The sequence below is a fragment of the Leuciscus leuciscus genome (assembly GCF_965113295.1).
Source record: "Leuciscus leuciscus genome assembly, chromosome: 17".
In the NCBI taxonomy this organism is placed as follows: Eukaryota; Metazoa; Chordata; class Actinopteri; order Cypriniformes; family Leuciscidae; genus Leuciscus; species Leuciscus leuciscus.
Genome location: NC_138741.1, coordinates 27740300 through 27763235, shown reverse-complemented (window position 1 = coordinate 27763235; position 22936 = coordinate 27740300). Strand labels below are relative to the sequence as shown.

Below are 22936 nucleotides of genomic sequence, written 5' to 3'. Positions count from 1 at the left end.
TATATTTAGGAACCGAGAGGCACAGTGTTACAGACTAAAAAATGAAAAACAAACTCACCAAATGCTGGAAAAATGTATATTCCAAACCTGCTGAAAATGGCTTAGGAGCTCACTGACACAGCTTGTGAGGACGATATCTCACTGCTGTATAAAGCAAGAATTTTTGGATGAATAAAACAAGAGTAGGGCTGTACAATGAATCAAATTTCAATATGGACTTGTGTCTGTGAATATTAAACATTAAAGAGACTGCTATTGAAATCTTAAGTCTGCATGTTCTGCGTCTGTGAATGAACATCTCAGTTCTGTTTCTTTACTGACCGCCAGAGGCAGTGTAACACTAGTGGTTTATTGCAGAACCAGCTAGATAGTTCAAGAGAATATACCAACAAAGTCATGTAGTGACATATGCTGAGCCATGTGGGTTATAAGGGGCTTTCACTTTCTTGCCTGGTTGAGATAGGCAAGTATTTTGTTAAGTAATATTGACGCTGTCAAGTGCAGCTTACAAGAGTAAGTTCCATTTGTGATTGGATTACGTTTGCGTTTTCCACATCGTGGAAATCATAGGGCTCTACATGTTATTTTTTCAATATTAAAGAGAGTTGTGTGGATTTATTGTTGTTATAACCATTAGAAAGAAGGATATGCAGTTAATAGAAGTCCCGTCTCAATACACTCCACTTAGCGCTCTTTGTGGCCATTGTTCGTTAGGCGCTGTCACAGCGGTATTTGAAAAATGCATATCGTACACGAAATTGAAACCGGTATACTTCCCAGCACTACCTGAAACTGAACAAAATGCAACAATACAAACCTGTAATATACTATGTTTTGATGCACACATTCCTGTTGTTGCAGTGAATATGGCTTTGAGGAGAGCTTGAGTACACTGGGATTGGTGTCAGGGTTGTTCTCTGCAGTGTGGTCTGCTGGGTATGTATTGAATTCAAGTTCACATGTGTTACTCATGTAGTTTTTATATTGACGTTATTAAACCTGAATGATCATTTTCATGTTGAAGCATGTTCTTTGGGCCGACCTTCGGAGGATACATCACACAAACACTGAACTTCGAATGGAGCGCAGGAGTTCAAGGCGCACTTGCCTTTCTCGCTGTAAGATATGCAAAAAAAATGCATAACAGACCATTTTTAAAATAGACCTATCTTTTCTTATCTGAAAAGTTTATCAGTTATGTATGCATTTTTGTACATATTAATTTATTGGCTAATATGTGTACCCTAACTTTCTTTAGGCATTCCTACAGTTAATATATTTCACAATAGAAGACATACAAAACAAGTAAGTGTATTTTAATAATTAACTTTATTCAGCAAATATTATTAAAGTATATATTTTTTTATTCATTATTCATTATTTAAAATATTCACATAACTTTTTCAGCTGATAAAATGTGGTATACTCTGAAAACATTAATTATGCATATTCATATTTTATTTATTTCAGGTCACAAAAGGCCAAAAAGGTTGAAATGTCATCTCAAGGAGAAAAATCCCCCCTTCTCAGATCATCTCAGGGTTGACATCACCTGAAATAAGCTGCTAAAATATTTTAAATGGGAGAACAAACTTAAATTATATTGCTGCTAAATACAGGTGATGTGGAATATGAGAGAATGGTGACAAATGAAGAACGCAGAGAAGGTCAATACATGTATTATTTTGAGATGGACACACCATCCCACATCAGTTGAAACTTTAAACAGGAGATCTGTGAACATTTACAAAGTAAATGTTAAAAGTCCTGTAAAAAGATTGACTTAAAAGAGGTATGTATTAAAGTTTAATGAATAATTGTAACGAGGTGATGTTTACACCAAACAGAGTTGAGACCAGTACAGTGGATTATTTCTGAGATCTTGGTTTCTTAAATCTTTTGGACTAATGCAAGAATGTGGGATTTGTATTTTTATGTTACTTAACATAGATTACCCGTCTAACCGTAGTTTGCAACTGTTCCCCATTTCAACTGTTTTTACAGATTTACATATCATTGCCATATTCCTGATGGAAACAACTTCAACACGTACAATTTTACTAAATAAATTTTTATTACAGTATTTTTCATAGGAATGAGATCCTTGTGCTCTTTGAGCTGTAGTATAAATATAGATCCATCCAACAATGCAGAAGTTTACCCTTTTACTTCACAATTGCCTGGTGTGTTGTAAAATCTTGCATTAATGTGTCGTATAGAAGTGCATAAATATATTTAGTCAACTGTATTCATTAACTCTGGCGCTAAATAAATGGCATAGTTAATTTTGTGATGTGTGAAAAATAAATTTATTTGAAAAAGATCATTATGATTATTATAGTTGTTATTATTACATTCAAGATTAATTTAAATAAAATGTTAAATTATGACATGAACAATAAAATAAAAACTGAGTATTTACATAAACACAATACAAAACAATCCTGTAAAACTACATGTAACAAATAACAGTATCAAATTTACAAAATATATATTTTAAAATAAGGCCAACTACAAAAGATAGATCCACATAAACTCTTGTGGGAACACGTTGTTGTGTTCCTTCATAACAGAGGTAAGTCTTAGAAATCAGATCAGGTCATGTCAGTTCGGTCCTTCAGCTTCAAACGCACCGTTGGCCTGGCCTAGTCTGGGGAGGGGTCTCCTTCTAGATAATGCGGAAGACATTTCATGACCCGAGGACGGGACCTGAGGAGGAACAGAGGGAACCTCACTCCGCTTCACCTTTTTCTTCTTCTTTTTTGTTCTATAAAGAAAATGAGTGACGAAAATAAGATCAATATGCACATGCTATTGCCAATCGCAAAAAAAAATTACGATTTTAAAGGTGTTTCATGCTGTTTGAGCATGAAAAAGGTCTGCAATGTTACAAAGCACAAAGTCACTCCAAAGGGAGTTATTCTCTATATCAGTTTCTGAACTCCCTGAAACGCTTCGTTTGGTAGTCTTGAATTTTCTTCTGGGAACGAGCACATCACAATCAATGTTGGGGGTAACACATTACAAGTAACGCAAGTTACATAATCAGATTACTTTTAGTAAAAAGTTCATAATTACTCAAGTAACTAGTAAAGTAACGCATTTACAACAAAATATCTGAGTAACTTTTTCAAATAAGTAATGCCAGTTACATTGTTTTCCCATTTATTGATTGACGCCTGTCCTGTCCCCATGTTGAGCGAAATCAGGAGTAAGTGCAGAGGCGTTGTGTGCGCTTTTGAAACATGATGGTTATTGTAGTTCTAGACTACAGTAAATGTGAGCATGCATTTACTTGATTCAGTATTCCTCAAAATAAATAAAAATAGTGAAATGCAAACTCTGAATATTACGCAAACCTGCAATAATTAAATATGTTGAGCACAAATATACTTTATGTATTTAATTTCACTTTATGAACCATTGTCTTTCTCACTGACCTTTGATGATCCAATCCAACCATAGTAATAAGTAAAAATTACTTTAAACATTTACATTTAATCATTTAGCAGATGCTTTTATCCAAAGCAACTTACAAATGATATGTATTTGATACAAATACATTTGTTTCTTCTTTTTTTTTAAATCGCTGAAGTACGACTGTTGAACTTTCTTTTCCTGCCATCCAGAATAGTATCACAGCTGAAAGGTTTGTTTGAGCTGCGCCCTCTACTGTACAGCCATGAATTTGCATTTCCTTCAGACTAAAGCATATTCATTTAACTTTTGGTGTGAAAGGACCTTTTGCCAAAAATATAACTTTTTTTTTTTTTTTTTACAAGCAAGCCCAGCCCAGGTGAGAAAAAGTAACGCAAAAGTAACGTAACACATTACTTACCATAAAAAGTAACTAACACAATTAGTTACTTTTTTAGGGAGTAATGCAATATTGTAACAGATTACTTTTAAAAGTAACTTTGCCCATAGCAGCAATAACCCCCCTTAGGGTAAACAGAACAGAACCAACATGAATGTATGCAGATATCATTAATTCAAGATTTTAAAGTACAACATAATTTGTGATGCCAAGTGCCAAATCCTGACTGACGAGAGGAGGAGCTGGGGATGGAGGAGGGTAATTAGCTCCTGAGAAACGCGATAGATGCTGATAATACTGAAGGAGCTTATATATGTGTATACAGTGATGGGCGTCGATTTCCTATAGGTAGACGTGGATCAGCTGATGCGAGCTTGACTAACGTGACCTGCCAGAGCTGACGCTACACTTGATTTATGGTATATCAGGGCACATTGCACTTTTTGGAAGGAGAGTCTTCACAGAGACGTTTCCCGCACAACGACGTAACTCGCTGCTTAACTACCAAAGTACGATGCATTGTTGAAGAAATCAACTACCAACTAAATCACGACTGATTCCCGAAACCATACTGTTGCAAAGTGGTCGTTCAACCACGTTAGTTAATGATGTCACGCAGGTGGTGGAGTAATAACTAATTTGAATGAATCTGTTTGAGATCGAATTAATGCTAGATGTTTTGCTATAAATTACGGACATGGCATCTGGGGACTATTTCAAATTTTTCTTGGTTATTTTGCTTGATTTCCAGATTCAATCATAAGCTCGTTCTAACGTACTAACTAGAGCACGTTCGCACATGCGCACTCTTCAAAAACGACGCTTTAAATCTCTTGACAAACTAAAATACGTAAATTACATTTGTATGTATTCTAAATAAAAGATACCGATTCTACTGAATGTCAGGTTGCTTATTTTGCTCGAGATAAGGAGCAAAATAATGTCATGTCATGCAAAAAAACAAGAAACTATGCTTCTAACGACAGCTTGAGAGCTGTCGTTTCAAACACACAACTTTGCGATGCGGTTTGCGAATGTTTGTTGGAACGATGGTTTCAGGAAAAAACGACTCATTGAACTATGTTTATAACGACGGAACTTGCAACCATAGTTGATTAACGATACTTTCGCGAAACGCACCCCCAGAGCGTTACTGACAGACTGGGAAGAGAGGTGCTGCAATGATGTCAAATATGTGAAAAATAATTTCTTGAACATTCAAGCATGACAACCTAATCTAGTAGACCCTAAAATCAAAATCAAGACTTTGTAAAAGGGAATAATAGGTCCCCTTAAATTCATACATGGTTGAGGATGCTTCAGGGTCAGTATCCAGCTCTGAGATGATCTTCAGTTCTCCAGAGGCACTGATGGCTGCAGACAGCTGCAGGAGGAACATCAGGGACAAAGTATATCATCATAATTATAGATTTTAAGATTTTTTTCATCTGTTTGATGGGAGGGATTAATGATAATTTGTCATTACCTTGACTGGTGTTGCACGCTCAACTCCATGCTGATCTAACAGTGATGGTTGTGCATTTAAAGCTCTTGAAAGCTCCTCATCAAAATTCCCTATGGGAGATACATTTGGATTGGATTTAGACGAGGTAATAATCGTACATGTGCTTTTGGTTATCAAACCCCCCCATTCGCGTACCTTCATCAGCCACATAGGATGCTGGGAAATATCCCTCTTGCCCACTGACCAGTCGCCCAAACCACCAGCTGTCGTTGTCTTTGTACAGCACATGGATCACGTCACCGCGGCGTATCGACAGCTCATCCGATCGATTGGCTCTGTACTCATACAATGACACAACCTAGAGACGATTTCATTTAAGAGATCATAAACAAACAAATTAGCAAAGTAACTCTACATATATAGTGATATAAATAATAAAACTACTTAAAGTTTACCGTCTGATAGATTTGCCCAAAGTCTACCTCTTCTTGTTGAGAGAATTCATAATCCAGTAAACTCTGCGGACAATAACACAATCTTCATTTAATAGAGTAGGTTCTTCCATAGTTCATAAGCAAAACTGAATAATACTACAGGAACTAGTATTATTCTGTATTATTCTATTTTTTATACTAACTGAAACTGCTAAAAAACAAACCAAAAATATCAAAAAACAAATATATATTCACTACACTGTTTTTGAAAGAAAGTCTATTATGCTAGCAAAGACTGCATTTATTTGACAATCTTAAAAAAACTGTTTTCTATGTGAATTTATTGAATTTTTTTATTAATTTTTTTATTCCTGTGATGCAAAGCTGAATTTTTAGCATCATTACTCCAGTCTTCAGTGTCACATGCTCCTTCAGAAATCATTCTAATATGCTGATTTGCTGCTCAAGAAACATTTCTTATTATAGTCATCAATGTTGAAAACAGTTGTGCTGCTTCATATTTTTTGTGGAAACTTCTACATTTTTTCAGGATTCTTTGATAAATAGAAAGTTCAAAAGAACAGCATTTATTTGAAATAGACTGAAGACTGGAGTAATGATGCTAAAAATTCAGCTTTTGTAACATTATAAATGTCTTTACTGTAACTTCTGATCAATTTCCTTTATGCATCTTTCCTGAATCAAAGTATTCATTTCTTTAAAACTTTGAATGGTAGTGTAATACAAAAACTGATCCAAGTGTCTTACTTTTTGTTGTTTGAGGGATGGAGCTCTTCTAATGGGCTGCCCAGCAGGACTGTAACCACCTGTGAAAGGAGAGGAATACTTAAAGCTTAAAAACCTCATGACATGTCATTGAATGGGGTTTTCAAGTACCTTAGAAACAAACTAAAATGTTTTCTAAATACTCAAATTTGTATTCTTCTCTACAGTGTGCCGTGCTCTTCAAGAAGATGCATGTTTAAGTTATCCTATATAATATGATAATGTAGAGAACGTACTGTTGTGTGAGCTGAGTGTGGCCTGTGGAATGAGTTGAGCGCCGAGAGATGTGGACATCTGTAGTTTGGAGTGAGGGGACAGTAGAGATGGAGGAGGAAGATATGAGGTCAGGCCCTGAAACAAACCACAAAAACAAGAGTCTATTATTGAGGACTAGTGTCACAGGGCTCAGGATGGTGCATGTTGTATGGTATGGTGTACATTGTTGGGGGTAAAATTTTCATTGTCAATATCATTGCAAATATTTTGTAATCATTGTATGAGTTCAAAAGCTCCAAAAGAGACAAACAAAACATGCCCTCTGCAATAAATGTGTTTTGGCTCATGTCACTACAGCCAAAACTACCGTAGTACTGTTTATGTCTTAAAATGTAACTCTAAAAGCTAAATTGCTAGTATAACTTTTATAGCCAAGTGCAAAAAAATATCAAATATTTACCTCTAGGCTTCTTCCCAGGTGAGACATGCCACCTAAAAAAAAAAACATATTGTGTTAGGCCTAATTTACAACAGAATTCATTCCACATGGATAAAAAAAAATGCAGCTCATTTTCAGCCCCTTCAGACCCTGTGACCATTGGATTGGACATCACATGGCTTTGAGTACTGCCTGGTCACTGATCAACCAATCACAATGAAAATATGAGCCATAACTTTATCTGATAAGACCAGCATGGCTACATTTTATTTGCTAATTTATGATCATGGTAGCTTCATCAACTTGCACCTATAATCTTAATCATATCAAGGGACAATATTCAAAGTTAAGTTGTAGAACTTTAGAACTTTTGAGTTTAATGTTCATCTCAATGTACAGCAACACACACACACACAATCATATATTTATCAAAACCAGCAAGTACACACAAACACCCACAGACATATACACACATACTCAGATTCAACCAACAACAAGAATCTAACAAGTTTTTTTAAACTAACTTCTTACCATTCTTATTGCACTGCTCATTGTTACAGTGTGTGTTCTTTTCAAAATTTGCAATGCTAGTTCACATACTGTTTTTAAAACTAGTTCATAAGTACTGTATGGTTAAAACATGATGAATTTTCTGTTGCTTCAGTCCATTGTAGTGGACATGAAACAATCTAATAGAAAGAGTTGGCACAAATCTTGTTTCTTAGACTCATTTATACATTGGAGAAGAGCAAATATTAAGTAAAAAAAAATAAAAAAAAATCAGGTCTGAAGGGGTTAATGTCAAATAAACATTATCATAAATATCACTTGCCTTGTTCATACATATCCACACCAGGGGAACTACGATGGGGCTCCTGCAAGAAAATGGAAGAAAGGTATTACTGATTGATTATTGACAAAATTATAATGCTGATAATAATCAATTATTTATTAAATATAATCAATGACATTTTTACCAGTACAGAGTCTAGTTTCTGTTTGACCCGCTGCATCTTTAGGGACACACGAGCTGTGCTGGCGAATCGGTCCATGCCGGTGGCAGAGGTGTTCTGAAAGGTCATGACCTCTGATGAATTCCTGCCCGTCTTACTGTCCAGATTCTCTGAACGACTCATCCCTCTCAAACTCTCCACCTCCATCTGAGCCACTGCGTATGAGCACAAAACACTCAACTTTACACAGAAAATGATCATGTGACTTTTGTGTTTCTAAACACTAGCCATCTTTTTGGCATTTTGGGATATCGCATTTAAAACACTGGATGGAAATGTCAAAACGTACATAAATTCTGAAAATGTGCATAAAAACGTATGAGCTCAATTGAGCCGGATACATTTTTTATAAGATAACAAAACATGAGCATAAACTACGATGGAAACACATTTACCAAAAAACGTCCTCGATGCGCATCAAAAAAGTCATGTGACTGCGCAATGGGATCTCATTGCACAGCATGTGAAATGTTGTTTTGGTCACCTGTTATCAAACCGGTTCGATATAATTATCTCTTAAACGTCAGCGTTTCCAAACAGCAGGCATCCGCTTCCGAACGCAAGATAACATGACCACGTTTATTGAGTTTTGTCCACGCGCTCTGAGGTGCAAGTAATTTATGATGTGTACAAAAAAAGACCCAAAGATTTTGAAAAAATAAGTTAAATTCGCAACTTTGGAGGGAAACATAGCTAGTGATGTATCTGAATCAGTGGTTTTCTGAGTTATTTGGAGGACTCACCCTTCTGGTCATACAGATAGAGATGGATGAGCTGGTTTTGGCCAAAGGAGCAGAAGGCCACCATGTTCTCATGAGGGTGGAAAGCAACAGCTCGAATTGCAGATGAATAACACAGCTCAGAGTAAACGGCGACCTGGTCACCTGAACAAGAGAAATTCAAATTCAACCTCCACTTGGATTTTTTTTTTTTTTTTTTAACTAATGTCACATGAACAAACACGAAAACAGGTCTCATCGCATCTACTTGTCGGAAAATGTTAAGAGCAGTATGAACTGACGGCGATATCTATGGACTTTCAAGGTAATCAGCTAACCTAGTGTAACCCCAACGGTTCTACTCGCACCACTACGAGCGGGATTGAAACCTAGCGTTTCCGGCATGGGAGGCGGGTGCGCTAACAAAGACTTGACTTAAGATTGCAGCCTCTAGCGTCCATCGCTAGTGCACCTCTTGAGGCCAGGGGAGTGAGGTTTACTCGCACAGCTCTTAGTAGAGCTGCGTTTAAGTTATTTTTTAATGTCTTTCCCTCATTAACTTCCCTCCATCTCGTTCACTCTGATATACATCACTGCTTATATTGCACGCTTGCCCATTACTGGCAGAACGCCTAAGCCCTTGATCACTTGGAATCCGCTATGGAGCGGATTATTTACAGATTTATGAATTTGTTTTATGCACCATTCTGTGACCACCCTTTTATTACCTACACATGTCTATTTCAGTTTACTTGTATATATAAGTTTTATTATTGTAGTGAGTTTACATTGGGCAGCTCAGCTGCATCTTCCGAATTCTGGTTGGCAGTTGAGAGAGTGGAGTTATCGTGACGATTGCGGTGCATCCTCAGACAACAAAGAGGACCTTTAAGCAACCACTAAGTATTGTCTCTCTCTCTCTCATTTACTGTTAAGGTTAGTTATTAAATTCATTAATTTTCATATCAAATGTTTATTTACATGTTTTAATGTCATGTGTATATATATATATAAATGCATATCATATACATACATGCTTTTGTCATAAAGAAGTCCATTCGTGTATACTTTCGAGTTCAGCCAGTTGTGTGAATTAGGCTAGAGCATGTCTGTATATATGGTTAAGGTTCCTATCTTGATTTATTTATTTACTTATTTATTGTGATTTGATTTAAGTATCTATATGTTATATGTATTTCAACGTATTTATGAATCCTGTGATTCAAAGTGTCTTAATGACTCTGAAGTACAATGTTGATTAAAATACAACAAAGAGGACCTTTAAGCAACCACTAACTATTGTCTCTCTCTCTCTCATTTACTGTTAAGTTTTTAAACTGCTTACAGTCCTCCCGACTGCCGGGGACCTGTAACAATTCTACAGGTGCTGGTCATAAAATTAGAATATCATCAAAAAGTTGATTTATTTCAAGAATTCAACTTGACAGGTGAAACTAATATATTATATAGACTCATTACATGCAAAGTGAGATATTTCAAGCCTTTATTTGTTATAATTTTGATGATTATGGCTTACAGCTTATGAAACCCACGAAATCAAAATCCCAGAAAATTTGAATATTAGGCCTACATGAAATCACACAGTAATACCATGGTCATTGAACCAGGTTTTGGTTCTTTTGGCAGTGTGGGTAGGTGCAAATCCTGCTGGAAAAGGAAGGAAGCATGAAGTGCTCTGAAAATGTCCTGGTAGACGGCTGCGTTGACTCTGGATTTAATAAAGCACAGTGGACCAAAGTCCTCTTTTCTGATGAGAGCAAATTTTGCATCTCATTTGGAAACCAAGGTCCCAGAGTCTGGAGGAAGAATGGAGAGGCACACAATCCAAGATGCTTGAAGTCCAGTGTGAAGTTTCCACAGTCTGTGTTGGTTTGGGGAGCCATGTCATCGGCTGGTGTAGGTCCACTGTGCTGTCCACTCTACGCAGCCGTCTACCAGGACATTTTCAGAGCACTTCATGCTTCCTTCAGCAGACAAGCTTTATGGAGATGCTGACTTCATTTTCCAGCAGGATTTGTACCTGCCCACACTGCCAAAAGAACCAAAACCTGGTTCAATGACCATGGTATTAATGTGTAATTACTGTGTGATTTCATGTAATATTCTAATTTTCTGGGATTTTGATTTTGTGGGTTTCATAAGCTGTAAACCATAATCATCAAAATTATAACAAATAAAGGCTTGAAATATCTCACTTCGCATGTAATGAGTCTATATAATATATTAGTTTCACCTGTTAAGTTGAATTCTTGAAATAAATCAACTTTTTGATGATATTCTAATTTTATGACCAGCACCTGTATAGGCCTATATGTATGCTTGGGCTGTTGGGGGGAAATTTGGCGGTTTACTCACACAGCTCTTACTAGCTGGCCATCGTTACACTAGCTAGGTAATTTTATTTTTCAGCGTTTCATTCAATTTTGAAATCTGAATGTTAGAGAGAAGAAGAAAAATATACATATGCATAGGACATTGGTTATGCTCATCATTGGTAGCTCCTTTAAAGGCATCTAGAGTAAAACAGCTCTATATGAAACAAAGCACATACACAAGACCTTAAAGGGATATTTCACTGCTGGAAAGATGAATGTGTATTTAAATTGGGTCATTTATGTAGTAGAAATGTGAAATTATTTTAGAATTTGGAGCTTTCTAGACTGAGAAAAGCCAGGAACTGTATTTTTGGCTTATGTGGATGAAAGACAACAACTCCCAGAATGCACTTGCTTCGCTGCCCTATGAGGCCACTCCCGAGACAAGCCTACTGGTTACAGAGGGCAGTATCGGAAGAAATGATACAACCAGACTACTAGTTGACTCGAAACTGAAAAGACGCCGTTTTATCGTGAGATCCCATCCCCTATGGGCGGGTTGAACACATGCAGAACTAGCTCCTCCCACTGGCTGTAGTCTCTCGCCTCTGGGCAAAAAAGCCTCCGATGACGCTAAATGACGATTTTTGCAGACACACAATACAGAAATCTCTCGTCTCAGGGGACATGAGGGGGGGAAGCACTGTCATCATGGTATCGAAAATACTACCGGGTTTCTACTGATACAAAGCTTAATGCTAATCGGTGAAGTAACCCTTTAACCGGAAGCGATGTGAGTGTGACCTGTTTTACAGAATACAGAAGTTTGTTGCACATGATCCATATTGCCTCAAAACAATCTCCAAACCTGTTTCAGAGTTCCACACATACGCCAATCCATCTTCACTGCCAGAAAAGATGAAGCTTCCACACGGAGTGAACGTGCTGTTGATTCTCTCCCTGTAGTTTGTGGCACCTATGTATTTCTTCACTGCGAAACTGTAACAGGTCAAACAATTGTTCAATATATTTGCACTTTGTTTCTTTTATTACTTTCTGTCACGCTGGTACCATAAACATCATGAACTATTAGCATGTGCACTGACTTGGCTTTTTTTAAAGTCACATTTAAAGTCAACATGAAATTAAAATTGACCCTGTTTACTCTTAAAGGGGTCATGACATGAGAAACCAAATTTGCCTTGATCTTTTGGTATATAAGAGGTCTTTGTACCATTAAAACGTCCTGCAAGTTTCATAGCTTAAGACGTCCTCCCCATTATAAACGAATCATTTATTTAATCAAGCTCTAAATACAGCTCGTTCTGGATCGATGGTATGAAGTGACGTCACGGTACGAAGTGACGTACCAGTCGTTGGCATATGACCGCCTCCAGCGTAGACAACTACGCCTCATTTCATCATAGCATCTGTCACGCGCTTCACATGTGTTCAGTCGACGTGCAGCGAGTGGGTCTGTTTACAAGAAGATTGCGATGTCACGCAGATGTGCTGTTCCTGGCTGTGGACAAACAACATGTTTGAATAATATACGCTGCTGAAAGATCCAGACGTCAGGGGAAGATGGATGCAGTTTATTTTTTGCGGACGTCCCAGTCACGGCAGTGTTAATTTAAGCGTGTGTTCTCCACATTTCAAGGATGAGTGACAGTTGAGAACAATCGCAGTATGATGCTGGCTTTGCCAGAAAACTTTTGTATAAGATAAGGCTGTGTGGACTATTCTGGGCTCAACAACGACGACGCAAACTGTAAGTAATGTAGGCTATTTAAAACTTAAAACTTTTTAAAAACGTTTATTGCAGTTTAATTCATTATGAATAATCACCGTGTTTTTACTTAGTTTAGCCTACTTATTGTTTTCATGACCGTCATGTTCATGCCCCGTAGGCTATTAAAAGATGTAGGCTGTCAAACTAACAAAATAGTTTCACACTTTCTATGTGGAGGGGCTGATGCATTCTTAGTTGTGTTGATGGTTAATTTCCTCTGATTCCGACTCAAACATCATTGCAATCGCCATCGCCTCGCACGCATCACCCGTTACTATGGTAACGGTAAACACAGCTCCGCAAAATCCGCACGTTTTGACAAGGGGGCGTTAACAATTGATGCATAGGCACTGACGTTAGCCAATCATAACAGTGGGCGTTAACACTGAACTCTTAAAGGGGGAAACACCCCCAAAACAGACTGTTTGAATCAGAGGATGAGAAACAGGGTGGGAAAAGGTCATAAATCACTCAATTTTAAACGTTTTTTGTCCAAAAAACTATAGTAATACTATAATTGCACCTAAGGGAACATAATAAAAGAAAAGAAAAAACCATGTCATGACCCCTTTAATACATATATATAGTCTTACTCTGTGCAATGCATCTGTGCACGTTATCAATTCTGAATAGGGCTGCACGATTATGACAAAAATCATAATTGTCGATTATTCCCTTGAAATTGTAATCAATTACGATTACCACAATTTACATTGAATGATGTTTTGAATAGTTTGGCCCATGGGACCCACATTTCCCCATGGTCATCAAGCCGCGACCCACCTTTTTAGGTATTATATAGGCCTATTATAATACATTTGTTTACACAAAAATTGTTGACACACACAAGTAGGCTACTGTCCCCCTTTACTTAATATACAAATAAACTGTAAGAATATGACTAATAGGCTACTGATAAATAAACAGTAGGCCTACGAGGTTAAGCTATTAAATAGCAGTCCCAAACTCGTTTCTGTTAATACAATCTTGGTATGAGCCACCACAGTCATTTAAAAATATACAAAATAACCAATAAGTGGCATTACGGGGTTATGGAAACAACAGTTACCATGGTGATACACAATACTTACAATAACTGTTAAAGTGAGTGCAGGCTACGAGCGCAGTAAAACAACTGACAGGACGTGACATTTCGTTTTTATGAGGTGAGAGACTTTTTATTTCGTATCAAGTTATGAAAATAACGATAGAATAATGACACTGACATAATAGCCTGACAACATCTCATCTGAGCGCAAATACTGAATATGGACCACGCGTTTTTTTCCTAATTTAAAACGTAACGACGTTGCATGCTTGTAGTTTATTTTGTGCTGTATATAATGAAGCGAAGATATACAGCGCGCTCCGCCGCATTTGCGCGTGCAATTGAAGAGTGCGCGCTTCTGCAGTATAACGTTAGCGGCTGACAGGACAGGAAAGTCCGTTTTTCTGAGTTGAGAGACTTTTTATTTCAGCATACGTTACACTTAAAGGCGGCCGCACACCGGACGCGCAGCTCAGCGCCGCGCCGCGCCACGTCTAGGACAACTGTCACCTGAAAATCCGATAACATCAGCAATTTTCTGATTTCTGTAAATAAATATAAAACTAAATGTATATTGCAGCACAGGGTGAAGTCCGTATATACATTAACTACGATTTGAGACACATACATGTAAATTTAATATAAAACTATGTAAATGGCGCTCTGTGGCGCGGCAGGATTTTGAACACGGTCCTGAAGGCGGCCGCACACCGGACGCGCAGCTCAGCGCCGCGTCGCGCCACGTCTAGGACAACTGTCACCTGAAAATCCGATAACATCAGCAATTTTCTGATTTCTGTAAATAAATATAAAACTAAATGTATATTGCAGCACAGGGTGAGGTCCGTATATACATTAACTACGATTTGAGACACATACATGTACATTTTATATAAAACTATGTAAATGGCGCTCTGTGGCGCGGCAGGATTTTGAACACGGTCCTGAGCCGCCGCGGACAGACGCCGAAAGACGCCGCCGGTGTGTGTACTCTCATAGAGAATAGTGTGTTCGAATTTAAAAGACGTGGCGCTGCGCGGCGCGCCGCTGAGCTGCGCGTCCGGTGTGCGACCCCCTTGAGCCGCCGCGGACAGACGCCGAAAGGCGCCGCCGGTGTGTGTACTCTCATAGAGAATAATGTGTTCGAATTTAAAAGACGTGGCGCTGCGTGACGCGCCGCCGAGCTGCGCGTCCGGTGTGCGACCCCCTTTAGGCCTACGTCTCTGGTAGTTCCTATTGTGTGCTGGGTTCTCTGAAGTAGTCGTGGTTCGCCTCTCACAACGTAACATGCTCTAAACACACCCATGCAGAATGATGTAAGTGGCTTTTTTTCTTTTCTCTTTTTGTAATTGCGGTTTTGAACGATTACGTAATCGTGCCATTCGTAATCGTAATCGCGATAGAAATTCGATTAATTGTGCAGCCCTAATTCTGAATTAAAAATTATTTTTTTATATTTTTAAGAATTTAATAATATTACATTATAGTATTAAATAAATATTCAAATATTAATAAACAGATAGATACTTACATTCTCAAATCCATGACCCTTAAAACACTGTCTTTGGCATGAATTAAAAGTCGTCTTCCATTTGGATGCACCTCTAACGAGTTGATGGATATTCCATTCAGATCTGCCTCTTTAATTTCCTGTAGAGAAATATTGAATTGGCATTCCCTTTAAGGCTGGACAATACACTACTCGACATTTGCCCAATTTAGAGTCTGAAGGAGTCTATGCTAGTAGTCGAAATTTAGAGCCATTCTGCAGATATTTGGCATTCAGACTTGCCAGATTTTACAGAAAATGGAATAGTCTATGATGGGCACACACTCTGATTTTTCTTAGCTTCAGATTATAAATCCGGATATCAAACATTTATGATATTTTGAGATGATTTTAGAACATATAATGTTTAACTTGTTATGTGTCAGTTTGTTGAGTTTGGAACGACTTGAAAGACTCAGTCTGTGAGTGTGTGATTCCCAGATTTTCTCCATCACCATTTACAAAGTCGAAAAAGCGCATCAGTTCTTAACAGTCCTGTAGTGTATTTCAGCCTTTAGTAGTTCAAATCATGATTTCAAATTGGGATTTATACAGCTCTTCCAGGTAGTATTTGAGAACTCTTGTTACCCTCTCAATGCTCCATTGACTGGTCAGTGCACGGCGAGACCCAGGCACAACCTTGGTTCCCCACACAATAATGAGGCCTGAATTGTCTCCAGAAAACATTCTGCTACCTGTGAGAAGACCAACACATCATTAACATCTCAAATCCCAGCTTTAATGTCACATCCAGTGAGTTATGATGATAATTTCCTCATTACCTTCTGGGTCAAAACACATTGAATTGATGAAAGTCTTGTGTCCGTCAAACTCTTGCAGAAGTTGCCCATTCACGTCTTGTATGTCCACGTTCCACACCCGCAGCACCCCATCGTAACCCCCCGTCACCACCAGACTCTGGGCTTGCGGGTGGAACTGGGCGCAGTACACGAATGAAGGGTGAGGAAGAGTTTTATGTGCAAGACTCTGCAGTCGTTCAACATTCCACATTCTGAAAGACAAAAAACAAACCATTTTGGTCCACACTTTCACTCATTTGTGGAATAATTATGGGATGCTTAATATTACAGGATAACTCTGTATATGCAAAAAAGCTATATTTACCTTACTGTTCCATCAGAGGATGCAGTTAATAAATCTTTATCATCTCTGGACCAGCAGAGATCATACACCACACTCAGATGGCCATTAAAGGACGCCAGAACTTTCCCAGATGGAATATCATATACTAAAAATAAGACACAGAGAGTCATTGTTAAATATTCAAATGTTAAATGATTACTTGAGGTATAACATAATTATTATTTTTTTACATTACATTAAAATGTATATGAATGTGAAAGGGAAATTTGGGTTTTATTGTATACAAAAAAAAACATAGAAAAACAAAAAGCTCAATGGAAATAAAGCATACATTGACTACAATGCAATCACTTTCAATGGCTTCAAAGTCAGGAGACTGAGGAGGCCACTTTAAGATTTCAAAATGCTGAGCATGAACACTTTCATTGCGTGCAACTTTGCATGTGTTACTTAGCTATATTGTGTTCAGCAGATATTGGTTCATTTTCAAAGTGCCAGCAACTTTGTAGATCCTTCCAACACCTGCTGTAGACATGGGTCCCCAATACCATTACGTTTCCCTTTCCGTGCTTGGTGTCTCGCATGCATTGCAGAACACGGCTCCAATCTTCCACACTCCAATCTTTGTTCTTTAGCAAATGCAAGGTGTTTTTTGCAGTAGGTAAAACTAATAAATGGTTTCTTTACTGGTACACAACCTCTCAATCCAGCCTCTTATGGCCACTGGCTTACAGTTCAAGGTGATATTGGAGGTTGGAGGCCTCATCCAGGTCTTTAGAAGCTGTTTTGAGGTTATAATTCTGTGGACATTGTGACCATTCATATCCAGCACACGAGCAATATCCAAAAATGATTGACCAGATTTAGCCATTTCAACAGTATCCTCATTGGTTGCAGAGGATAGCTTCTTCCATCTGGACGTTTTCACTAAAACCCACAGAATAATAGCTAATAATATAGCTAATACTTGCCACATAGCGATTTATTGAATTATTGGATGGGAATAATGAGGGCAAGATTGGTAAGACAACTTGGCCAAAAATGACATCTAAACATTGTTTCATTGTGTCATGACAAATAATACAATTGAAACGTGGAACGCGTACTCTATTTTTAAGCTACAGGCACAACTTTACAACATGCATATAAAATATATTTGTTTTTAATTTAATAAAGAAGCCAATTTTCCCAAGTCGGACATCACTTTTAACCACTTCTGTATATGCATGCATATATTTCTTGATTTTTCACCAAGCTTTTTGCCTTCACTAATTTATTTTTAATGGTAATGAACTATTTGGTGTGACGCACATTTTTCAATGGCCCATGTAGTCTCTAAATTAATATGAGATCAAAACTTAATTAATGTATAAATTAATCATGTCACAATTTCAACTGCACAAAACTATTTTGTCAACTAACTACCCAAATTGTACATGTTTTTTGTGAGAAAATGTAAGCAAAAATAAAAAAGACAGTACAGACAAAAGACAACATTTAATAACTAATGATCGTTGCGACAGAAGTGAATCAATCAAAACTAGAGCTGCTATAAAGCCAAAACAATCTCTGTTACTTTATTTTCCGATCATCAATCTAAAGCCGCTTTGGAACAATCTACATTGTTAAAAGCGCTATATAAATGAAGATGATTTGACTTGACTTGACAACATGTAAAGAAACTGAGTTACAAATTACTTACTAATGATAGGAAATGAATCTCTATCTGCACATGCAGCTGCTAGTGCACGTCCATCATGGGAGAAACGCAGAGTAAAACAGCCCATCTGACCTCCACGAAAGGACTGCATTGGCTTATTCGGGATGCGACACACCTGTTTAAACAACCAATAAGAAAAAATAGACAAATTAAGCGAATTACTGTCTGTGTTCAAAATCGCCCCCTATACAGCCATTTTGAAGTGATGTCTGAAACAATAGTGGACGTTATCAAATTGCCTCATTCAATCCAACAATGTACCGCAATAACAAGTGTACAACCATAGTATGCTCAACAGCTAGAGAATACCCATAATGCACTGCGGGGGTCGAGCCAAATTAATTCCTGTGTCTCAACAGAAGATGGCGTCCACAGCTGAATCATTCATCCATCCATTTTCAATCGACGTCCAATGTGGCTACAGCGTAATATCATACAGGTATACATTCATTTTTTTAATTGTTTGAGGTTTATACATAGTTTCCATGACAGAGTTCAAGATAAATATTTTCATTACTACTGGAACTACCATTAAACAGCAAGCACAAACTATACAAAAGCTACAGCCCTTATAGCGCACACAGTGTTCGAATTCGCTCACTCATTTTCATTCACTCCTTCAAGTGGACTATATTAGTGGGCTAATGTAGAGAATAGTAAATGTTTAGGAGGTGATTTCAAACACAGCTACTGACTCCCTAACATTAACGCCAATAAAGCAAATATCTAAAACCTGTCCAGGCATGCGGCTCCACTTCATGGTTTGTGATTTGCTCTCCAGTATTTGGGTGCTGGTTTTATTGGTCATCTCAGTATTGAGCTCACTGTAGGAGGTGCTGCCTCGCTCCTGCTGTAGAGCCATCATGGAGCGGATACTGGGGTCCACCTGCGCAACAAATCCAAACCAGAACAAACTTCATTAACCACCAATTTTTTGTATTTTCACTGTGTCTTTAAATAAATAAAAAGTGAACCTACATGTTCTGGTGGTTTGAGGCCTTTCACTGTGACAAAGAGGGTGGATGCGTATTTGTTCCTTGGGAACTTTGACCACCACTGAAACACTTCAACTGTTTGTGGCAGTTTCTTTGCCCGCGGAGGAGGGCAGTAAAGCTGTAGACGCAGTTTGGTGTCAACGTTCAAAACACCATTGGTTCCTACAAGCTTGGGGAAATAATTGAAGAGCTTGATTTCAGTGGAATGAAGGATACAGTTACATAATATAAACAAAACAGTTAGAGCTAACAAACAAAATAACCAAAACAAATATATAATGTAATGGAGACTACAGTAAAATCAAAGCTGGTACCTTCAAAAAAGCCCACGCAATCTTCCGGAATCCCCGCTCATGACGGTCAGCAGAGATGTTTGTTCGTGCTTCCTCCATACTGATGAAGTCCAGAATCTGTAACATCATATAAAGTGTTTTATTAATTCCTTTCTTTGCTCAGAGGATGACAATATACTTTTAAACTTATTCAAGGACACAAACCTCAAAAAACAGTATCACATGCGGACTCTCATCATCGTCTTGTAGGAAATAGCCGAAGCGCTCATTGAAGATGATCTGTTCCTCCCACTCTGGAACTGTTATTTTGTGTTTCTTGAAGTCAAAGGGTTGAGTTATGATGGGTAGGATGTGCTCGATGTTTTCTTGCTCATAGAAGGATGAAACATGGCGATGGCTGTGAATAGAATAAATCACTGGGAATAAATTTGACTACATTTGGTATAAAGACTATGACTGCATCTGATATTGGATACTTCTCTACTATACAGTATGCGAAAACAGTACACCAACAGAGTATTCAAAAAACAGTAGGCAAAATCTATCTGGATGACCTACTACTTCCACCGAGATTCTGAATCGGCTCCACTGATGCCGTAGGTGACATGACAGTGACAACATGGCGGATGTAATACGTCAGATATTCCTTCATACTATATAGAACATACTTTTTTAATGGTTACAAAGTAGGTTTCAAACCAAATGTAGTACCTACTATACAGTATGTGATTTCGGATGCAGCAAATTAGCATATTCATCCAAATGGCTTCTAGCAGGTTTTGGTTTTAGGCAATAAATATAACAAGTAATATCCAAACCTGTCCTCTTTCTTGACATACTGTCCATTGACCTCATCAACCACGTGAACTTTGACCATGGGGTGAGACACCATCAGGTCTGTCTTCAGCTTGTCTGTCCTGTGGATATAAACTCCCAGCACTAGACTGTCATCAAAGGCTTGTTTCTCTTCTGCCTGTTCCTCCTCAACAATCACTGCAACCAGAAATTAATAACCACAATCAACCCCACATATCACACATGTAAATAATAATGAAATTAACACAATATACACACATTTTTAAGAGTTACTGGGTTTCCATGGTAGTGACAAGCAAAATAATACATGGATTTTGAAGCCATATTAGACGTGAATTCAGAAAAATTGTGGAAACTGTCCAGAATTTTTATTTTTTGGGGTGAACGATCAAAAAAAGTTGTTTGGTTCAATAGTGATGACATTGAGACAGCATATCACCTTCTTTTTGTTTCTTTTTCTTCTTCACTTTGGGTTTGACTGTGTCCTCCTTGAATTCCTCCACAACATCATCCAGGATGTTTTCTGTCTGGTTTTCCACGGATACTTCAGTCTGACTACAGACAAAAAGCCAAACCAAATTAAGAAAAAAAAAAGGCATTATGCATATTACCGTAGAAGTAAAAAAAACAACAAAAAAAAACATTTTACTATAAGAGGCATCTCACACTATGCTTAACCCCTGGTTAAGGCCACGTTAAAGCTGAAGTATTTTAATTTCTACAGCTCTTGCATCTCCAAACAGAATTGCAAAAAGAATACATACCGGTAATCTAGAACATAATTCTTCCAAGAATAGCTAGCATTAACTGTGATCTTTTACCTTCTATCACCATCATGTTTGCTTGACTTCACTTTCTTCTTTTTCTTCTCAAGCTCATTGTTTAGCATCTGGCTCTCCGTAAACTTCTCGACAGCTTTCTTCCGTGCCGTCTTTTTCCCAGAAGTCTCTTCCCCCTGTGAGATCTGATGTTGGTACGCCTGTAGATAATCATCTTCCGTCTCTGTCTCTTCTTTCTGTCGACTGACATCATTTCCACTTTTATCCTTCCCTTTCCTAGACTTCCTAGTATGTTTTCCGTTGATTTCTGAATCAGTCCTCCTGTCGTTGTTGTCTTCATCTTGAACAGGGAGTGGTGGTAGTGGTGGTAGCCTCCTTTTGCTTTTCTTTTTCCCGCTGGTCAGCGCGGGCTCCTCATCACTTACAGCATTGTTTATGTTGGTCTTTTCAGATGTCTCTCTCTCTCTTCGCCTGTTTTTGGTGTATCTAGGGCTGCCCTGAGCTGGATCATATGTGTTATGGAGGATAGCTTCATCATCTTCAGTGTCTTTACTCAAATCTAGGTTCTTCTTCAAGGTCTGAAGCTGCAAGAAAACAGAATGGACTTCAAATAACAGATAATGGGGTAACTTACACAGTGAATTATCTTCTATCAATGACATTTTTCTTGATTAAATAAAGATTACTTTCACTATTACTAACCACAATGACTTCCTGGGACTGGTCATCGATCTGTTTGGTTTTCTTTTTCTCAGAGGGAGGGTTTGTGTATCTCTTCAACACCTCGTCAAAGCGAGCTTTCGTCTTAGCTCTCACATCACTTTGACCTGTCAAACAGATATTTACAGACAAATCTGCATGTATGAGCATCTATGATAATCAGTGACAGAGAAAATATTTGATATATATCAAGTATGAGTGATCTTTATTCACCTGCGGGCATTCTGATGAACTATAGACAACTTCATTCTGGAACAACAATCCTAAAACATAAAATATCATACATTACAATGGTATCAAAGAAAAACTGGTGTTTTAACCTTTAGTCTTTATTCGCTTATGTAGGTACAATCACCAATAAAAGGTTTAACTTAGTTTAATTACTCTTACTAGAACTAACGTTACTGTTAAGCAGATTATGTAATATTTAACTTGACCGCCAACACAGAACACCTCTTAATTCCCGCTATCATGAGCTAACGTTACATAAACGACTAACTTACATTGCTGTTTTAAAAGCAAATAAAACAACTCTGATTTTATCTGATTTTAATCCGATTCTAAAAATAACAGAAATGCCTAAATGAGTATGTTTGTATAAGTGATTGTTGATGTGGTAGCTTGGCTTACATCTCATGCACTAACGTTAGCTGAAAACAATGCACACAAATCACTGCTAGCGCACAGGATATTCTCGCGAGAAAATTCAGCGACTCTATTTCATTTTACATGTGCTACTGTTAAGTGTAGGGTGTCTGTAGAATAAACGCACATTATATGCCGTAAATGTAGCGACGCAGTCAAGTCATGTCTGCTGTAGAGGATCCATGAATGATTTCAGTGAGCAGCCATTGCTGGCGCGACCGTTTCCAACAGCAACAACAACAAGATTAGC

The 22936-nt window shown here is 37.8% G+C and overlaps 2 protein-coding genes across 2 annotated transcripts in view; one reads left to right on the top strand and one right to left on the bottom strand.

Moving 5' to 3' along the window:
• Positions 1 to 2290, top strand: part of slc18b1 (solute carrier family 18 member B1) — a 9475-nt gene extending 7185 nt beyond the window's left edge. Inside the window, exons 11-14 of the mRNA XM_082142781.1 lie at positions 862 to 936; positions 1025 to 1118; positions 1259 to 1305; positions 1471 to 2290. Coding sequence (XP_081998907.1) covers positions 862 to 936; positions 1025 to 1118; positions 1259 to 1305; positions 1471 to 1546 — 292 coding nt within the window. The 3' untranslated portion in view covers positions 1547 to 2290. The remainder of the gene's footprint in view (positions 1 to 861; positions 937 to 1024; positions 1119 to 1258; positions 1306 to 1470) is intronic.
• Positions 2056 to 22936, bottom strand: ahi1 (Abelson helper integration site 1). Its single transcript, XM_082142758.1, has 27 exons — positions 22814 to 22936; positions 22255 to 22304; positions 22024 to 22148; positions 21364 to 21905; positions 20982 to 21097; positions 20545 to 20719; positions 19931 to 20123; positions 19748 to 19843; positions 19417 to 19602; positions 19172 to 19324; positions 18421 to 18553; positions 16740 to 16863; positions 16397 to 16626; positions 16203 to 16309; positions 15597 to 15715; positions 12094 to 12224; positions 8914 to 9054; positions 8135 to 8325; positions 7990 to 8032; positions 7179 to 7210; positions 6739 to 6853; positions 6485 to 6543; positions 5738 to 5800; positions 5478 to 5640; positions 5304 to 5392; positions 5122 to 5201; positions 2056 to 2767 (listed from the first exon to the last, which is right to left on the bottom strand). The coding sequence occupies exons 2-27, from the start codon at positions 22262 to 22264 to the stop codon at positions 2605 to 2607; spliced, it is 3579 nt and encodes a 1192-aa protein (XP_081998884.1). The 5' UTR covers positions 22265 to 22304; positions 22814 to 22936; the 3' UTR covers positions 2056 to 2604.

Excerpts from the sequence above, each read along its gene's own strand:
- ahi1 (XM_082142758.1), bottom strand. Across the intron at positions 19,603-19,747 it reads TTGCGTGGGCTTTTTTGAAG|CTTGTAGGAACCAATGGTGT; the intron begins GTACCAGCTTTG and ends TATTTCCCCAAG. Across the intron at positions 19,325-19,416 it reads GCCTCAAACCACCAGAACAT|GTGGACCCCAGTATCCGCTC; the intron begins GTAGGTTCACTT and ends TTTGTTGCGCAG.